The 7,326-nt window shown below is 43.3% G+C and overlaps 1 protein-coding gene across 1 annotated transcript; it reads right to left on the reverse strand.

The window, feature by feature from the left end:
- Positions 1-4,413: 4,413 nt before the first annotated feature.
- On the reverse strand, positions 4,414-6,908 carry ier5l (immediate early response 5-like). The gene has a single exon (XM_084384022.1). It carries the CDS (start codon positions 6,738-6,740, stop codon positions 5,859-5,861), a length of 882 nt encoding a protein of 293 aa, XP_084240148.1. The 5' UTR covers positions 6,741-6,908; the 3' UTR covers positions 4,414-5,858.
- Positions 6,909-7,326: the final 418 nt, after the last annotated feature.

Raw genomic sequence — 7,326 nt, forward strand, 5'->3', positions numbered from 1 at the left:
TTTCTCGCAACTTGCCACTTTATTTCTCTGTGTCGACTGCAGCGAACAGTGTCATCTTTAAAAGTTTTGTATGTGTGGAAACAAAAAAACATTCCTTTAACTGTGACAACTGTAGCTGCACTTGTACATAAAATCATGTTTTCTTATGAGAATCAGATTACTTCAGAGAGCACACTACATAAACACACATTCACCGAGTTACTTGAACCTGCAGTGATGTACAGGTAAGACCCAGTGACATCACAAAACATACTTCTGACCCTACCCCACACATCCACCAGTGATAGTGGGTGTGGCTGGAGGTGGAACAGGCTTGAAACTATAAACCAGGGAGGGCAGAAGAACGCTGCTCATCACAGTGCTGTGAACCTGCTCTTGAAGATCCAACAGAGAATGTTCCCCCTCTGTTATCAGCACCATCACGGAGGTTAAATATATAATATTTTGAACATTAATACAGCTGCAAACAACTCTTTTCTATTTAGAGATAGTGCAGTAATGATGTGCTCTCATCTGAACTTCTTTATTCTTTGTTTTGTTCGCTGGGCTGGCCGTGTGTTGATATTAGTGTATATTAGTCGCTCTTAGCCCTCCCCGTGTCTGTTCTTAACATGGCGCCCTGGTAATAAACATTCTCATATTGTAGATCTTGTTACAGTGAATCAGTACAGTAAAACATGTTTCTGAAAACACTTGAAGTGAGAAATGCAGTAACAGAGTCTTGGTCCATATTTGATCAGCACTGGCTCATTTTACAGTTTGGTCAGCAGTGTGTGATCAAATGCTGCTGTCTTTTTCCCAGTTGGTTTGTTCTGAGATGCTGGTGATCTTGTGCGATATCTAGTGCCACTGAATTTCATATGTTTCAGCTTCAGCATTACATCAAGCAGAAACATATGGGGCTACATTCAGACAGAATCAGGTGTTGCTGCAATTAGCTGCGGTGATGTGGGAGTGTCATCCCATGGTCCCTTTAACCAACCCGCCAATCCAGAAGGTGGTGCTAATGCATCTAAAAGCGGTTACCAACCTCTGTCAAACAACAAGGAGAGGCTGCTGTGTCGTTCTGCTGCTAGCATGCTGGTCTCGCTCATAACTGTTGGTCCATTTCCACAGATAAAAAATAATAGTTAACCACCAGGATGTGAGGGACATCATTAATCATTAAAATGAAACATTATGTGACACAGAGAAATGTCTGCTGTGTCCCCCTGTAGCATTTAGCCACGCTGCTAGCAGCATGAGACTGACCCGTCCTGCTCAGCCTGATCTGTTGACATGCCTTAATCATAGTTGATTTGTAAATTTGTGTGCCGTTCCTCCCAGTGATTGTCTGCATCAACAGATCATAATTATCAGTGTTTAAAACTGCACGGCCACATGGGGTGGGTTGTTTTCTGCCTCCCCCTATGGTCTTCACCGCAGCAGCATTAACACACTACCCTCATTCAAGTGAACGGAAGGACTGGCCGCATCATCTGATTCAATCTGAGTGTGGCCTTAAAGGGTCGGTTCACCACGTCTGTGAAAGCCTGACCATCACGCAGATGTTCAGAAGGCTGTTTACTCTGTTCACAGCACTGTGACAACATTGTTCCAACTGATCACACTTGGAGAGAAAACATTCATAAAAATATCAGAGCAGCTAAAAGACGTCAGCTGTTTTACAATACGGGTGAGAATGGAGAGTTTTCTGGTGTTCACATCAGCCTGGACCTGGTCTGCATCAGATCCTTTTGACAGAAACCCCTCCCTGACCTCCCATCCCCCCGCCCTCCCCCGACAGACCTCTGTCCAACCTGGCTGACCTGCACAATGTGGCCTGACACAGTCTGGCCCCCCTCCGCCTGTACACCTATTCCCTACAGTCTACCCCCTACCCCCTCCCTTCTGCTGTTACATGTGGCCTCCCCCCCGACACATCGACCTGACAAAGCATGACTCCTCCCCCCCTGCTAACCCCCCTCCCTCTGTTGTCACCCCACCCCCACCACCTGGTATTGTCCTTTAATATGGATAAGGTGAGTGATGCATAAAATAAACAAAATGACTCTGAAATAAGTTCACCATCATTTGTTTTCTGTTGTGCTTCAAAGTTTGAGCTTTAACTGAATTCTTTTTCTTTTTTCCTCGTATATGCCACACTATTCAACTAGCATGTTCAGATATCTACGTTTTTGGTTTTGTGGGTACATTTTTTATTTTACATACAGTATGTTATGTTTATCATATTATATATCACATATATCATATATCCAAATCAAAATATTGAAAGTAACTGAAGTAAATAAAAAATTAAGGGAAAAAGTGAAATCAATCAAAAATCAATGATGCCAAAATGTCAATCAAAGATTTTGATTGTGTGTGTGTGTGTGTGTGTGTGTGTGTGTTCATGGGTGTCACTCTTTTCCAATCCAGATGGAGGAGCTGTGTATACACCATTGTCCACCCCATTTGTGACATTTACATTTAGGGCATCTAGCAGATGCTTTTGTCTGGGGGGGGGGCTGCCTTCGTTAGTGTCTTATATCATTTCACATTGTTTTATTTTTTTGTTAGTCTTTATGTTTAAGCAAAGATCTTGCAGTAAATACTCTGATATTGTAACCTCCTGCAATACATACTTTATAACCACACAATGCATTGTTCACATTGCCTTATCACTTCCATTACAACCTACCAACTGCAAGTTATTATGGGTAGAGGCAGCTGGAACAAGGCTGCAGAGGTGGAGGAGCGAGCGAGCAGCAGCGATGGATGTGATGTGTCTCACTCTAAAAAAACGAGCCAGGCGGGAGGAGGAGGAGAGAAAGAGGAGGAGGAGGAGGAGAGAAGGAGGGTGTTGGGGGCTGGTGAGTGGAGAGTTTGAGGGAGGGTCAGCCTGAGGTGGCTCTGCTCTGCATACAGCCCCACTGATATCTTCATTCATTGATTTTAAAGAACACCACCAAGTGGCACACAGGAGAGATAACAGGACTCAGAGTTTTGGGAGGAAATTCCAGCTGAGATGAAGGCTAACAGGAAGTATAGTCAACGTAAAATAATTTAGAAATGATTTCAAAATCAGTTAAAAATCATAAATAGCAAGGTCTATTGTTTGTTTCATATAAAGATACGATCAGTAGCTGGTTAGCATAGCTTAGCTCAGAGACTGGAAGTGTAGCAGGTAACAGCTAGCCTGGATCTGTCCCAAAGTATCAAAACCTGCTCTCCTCTACAGGTCACTAATTAACATTTTACATCTTGTTTGTTTCATTTCTCAGAAAAACTGAAGAATGACTGGATAATTTCTCCAATTTCATACTTGGAAAGTTAGACGCACCTCACCAACCCTGACCTCAAGATCCAAGAGCTGTAGAATAAACTGTTTATTAGCACGTCTGTCTTATATGTTGTCTTATTAAGACAGCCTTACACGCAGTACTGTCCAACTTCTGTCTGTGGACAATACCATGTAATGCAGTGTTATCAATTGGTATTGCAACAATAGCTAACAATAGCTAACCTTGCTAGAACTATTTTTCCGACTTATGCTGCAATGTGGTCAACTGGGGTATGACGTCATTCCCAACTCTGACTTCCGACTTCTGAGGTAAATGGAACACACAATAAAATTGTAGTTAAATTAAACAAACAGGATGTGACATAGTCAATGAACTTTTGACGTGTTGGTAGACAGATTTTGTTACCTTTCGACAGATCCAAGCTATTTTTATCTCCATTTCTATCCCTGTGCTAAGCTAAGCTAACCGTCTGTGAATATGTGTATTTCCCAAACTTTTCATTTAACCTTTAAAATTACAGATAAAGGATCCTGTGTTAATAATGTATAAACAGTTATAACTAAGGACATATAGCTTCATCTTTGAAAGGATGCACCTTCCCACTATTTTGTTTTGTGGTGCTGAAGTCATATATTCCAAGTGCTGAATAAAGCTATGAAAGCAGCACAAATCTCAGTTTCACAAATGAATTCTGGCCATGTCAACCAACATGGTTATGTTTCATTAGCTAACGTTTTTCTGGTGAAATTGAGATTTGTCAACTTCGTCCTGAAGATTTGTGCGTGAGCTACCATTATACCTCAGCACTGGACTTGTACAGTTTATTAGTGAGAACTCGGTGACTGTTTATTATGATTAGTTGGTTAACATTTGAAGCATTTATTGCTGAACAGAAAGGACACACACCAGTCAGGGGGATTTTTCAATATGTGCTCTTTTCAATTGCTTACATCCGATCTGTGACACTTTGATAAAGATATTACTTATAAACACTTTAAAATGGTATCTTGCTTCTGTGTATTATAGATAAGTGAGTGTGTTTGTCATCATGTGTGACAAAGGTCAGTAACTCCATTAGCCTTTCTCAACAAACAGCTTCATCACTGCAGTCAAACACAACAGTTAAAGATTAAGATTTTAATTTTTTATTAAGATTATAAATTTTTAACAAATATTTTCTGGAACAGTTTTACCCGGTGATATACAATTTAGTAAGCACAAAAATACAAGAATAACAACAAAATATGTAGAGAATGGCTGAATACTCTCTTTATTTTGGTACACATAGTGCTCATAAAGCTAATGCGTGGATTCTCAGGTCATGGCTAAAATCATGAGTTTGCCTTTTTAAAACAAAAGGGCTAAGATCATTATTTTACAAAACAACGGAAAACTCACAAAACCAAGACAAGTTGGAATTATGAACTGCTGTGAAGGCTTTGAGCGACAACCATGATTTAGAGAGGAGGATGTTTAAACTGCCAAAGAGTGGAGGTGAAGTGATGAGCGCAGACCACAAGTGTTACAGAGTTGAAGTGTTGGCACTCGATGAGGTGGCAGAAGCTGGTTCAGTCCATGTACCATGAAAGTGTTCAGGAGGGAGTTTTGAATGTGGTGTTTGTTTCACATGACAACAAGCTGCTCAGAGTGTGCAGGGTTCAAACTGGAGACGGTGTTTTTCCAAAGAGACAGTAGAGACATTCAGTCACTTTCAGTTCATAACAATAGCTAGCAGTAGTGTGCATCAGATTTAAGGCAACAGAAGTCAATCCATTTCATTAGTTACAGAAGTGTGTAGTGCGTCTCCCGCTCTGAGAGCAGGAGAGCCTGTACATGATACATATGGCACAAACTCTTTCTTCTCCCTTCCAGAAGTACTCTCATTAAATATCTTTTCTTTTTTCTGCAAAAATAAAGTTGATTCAGACCTTGTGGGGGAGACAGGGTCAGTTGTAACACCTCTATCTCCTCATGTCTGGAGCCAGCGTGAGTGATGTCACCCAGTGTGCACCAACGAACCGTGCTCACATGTTTCTGATGGGTTTTAAGACAAAGGTGTGCTCTGAGGTATAATATTTGATACTTTGATCCTCTGTATTATTTGAATTGCCGAATCTATTACACGAGTATGGAGGCTGGCTAATGTCAGCGCTGGGACTTCAGCTCATTTTAGAGAGGCTGACACTGTGGGATCAGGGTGCTCAAATGGATTTTGCTTAATGTTCCTTCTCAATGTTTTAACTAAAACATTAACATTTGCAACGTTCAAAAATGAGGTTATGATATGTGATATGCTAATTTATAAACCCCTTCACCAAACCAGTGGTGACAAATTCATTCACTGATTCTTCTGTGCTCATGAAAAAATGTCTCCACAGAACATTAGCTTCATGTTCCTTTATGATTGCACAAATGACATCTTATTCTACATGAAACATGGTTCATATGTAAACTTTCTGTGTGAGAACAGTTCTTTAACAGGAAACAGTTCTCCACTGGCTTCTGTATGCTCATACTTTGAGGAAAAACATCTTACAACTGACCCAGGTCCCCCCAAAAATTAAAGTGTTTGACTCAAAACGCCACGATCGCCCGAGTCCATGCTCCGAGACTGGCCAGGACCTGTTTGCTACAGATCTGCTCCAAGTCCGTCTGTCTGCTCAGCAGCCCTGAAAACCCCGAGCCGAAGATGGAGATCAGGTTGGAGATGTTGGAAGTGTCCGTGTAGTCCGGGTGTGTGTACGAATAGTCCTCCCGTTTCGCCCTTTTGCGAGCCGCTGTAAAATCTGATACTTCTTCAACGTCGGATACGCAACAAGCGAACTCTACCTTCCGTTTCTTGGCCGGGGACTGGGCGCCCTGGCCGCACTGGAGCGCGTCACAGCAGCAGTCCTGGTGGAGGTAGCCGTTCTCCACCGTGGTCACCACATGCGTATCCAAGTCCAGGACTGTGGTTTTGTTGCAGTGCGCGCTGCTGTTCGCAGAAAACTGGTCACAGTGTGACACAGGGGAAGCCTCCATGCAACAGCTCCGGTAAAAGGAGGGCTCCTGTTCTTTACTGTCGTCTTCCAGGGGAGAGCAGCCGGGGAGGGCGCTCGCTGTCCGGGCGTGCGCCGCGTCTCTGTGGCACGCAGAGTCGCACAGACTCACCTCCTCGCCGCAGCAAGAAGCCCGCGCCTGCTCCTCATCGTCGGCGTCCTCTGCGTCCAGCTCCAGCGGGTTGAGCTGCTGGATCTCGTTGCAGACCGTCATCACCTCCTCGTACTGCTGCATCCTGTAGATCTCCGCGTATTTCTCCTTGATGTAGACCTGCCTGGCGTTCCTCAGCACATAGGAGACCAGCAGGTTTTTGTGCAGCTTGATGCCCCCTCTCTGCGTCCTGGAGTTGTGGATCTTCATTAAGGAAATAGAGATTAGGCTTTGCGCGTCCACTGCGCATTCCATGGTGTTGATCATTATAATGTCCCCCCAGTCCACCTCCAGCCCCTCTCTGGGAGAGCAATACCGACTCTCGGCTATCTGAGCAGGACTCGTTTTGTTCGAGGAGAAAGGCTCAAGTCAGCTCTGTGGAGACACATTGGACACAATGATCCGCCTCCCTGTGTGAGCCAGCAATCATTAGCAGATGGCCTGAAACCAGAATATATATAGTCAAGACAAAAGGTCCGACCTCTTCAGGGTGAGCCAATCAGCTGCATGGGATCTGATGAGTGACAGACTGCCGCTCTGGAAATATGTCGTTCTCGACCAATGAGCGTCAGGCGGTTCCTCTGTACTATTCAAATTCACCCAGGCTGTCTAACAGGAATGCCCTCATTTCAGCTGCAGCAGAGCTGGTACTTCCAAAAACCAGCTCCTGTTCCAGGTAAAGGCTAGACTACATGTTTCAATAGAGATTGTTCTTTTTATCCAACAACACACACAGTTTCTGTTAAAGACTGGTCTTCCAAGTTAAAATATTTGCTTCAACCTTTGAAGAAGAAACAGAAGCATAAGTTTAGTTTAAATCTGTCTGTAGAACTATGACAAACATGACAAGAAA

This window comes from Pagrus pagrus, assembly GCF_965226575.1.
Source record: "Pagrus pagrus genome assembly, chromosome: 19".
NCBI lineage: Eukaryota > Metazoa > Chordata > Actinopteri > Spariformes > Sparidae > Pagrus > Pagrus pagrus.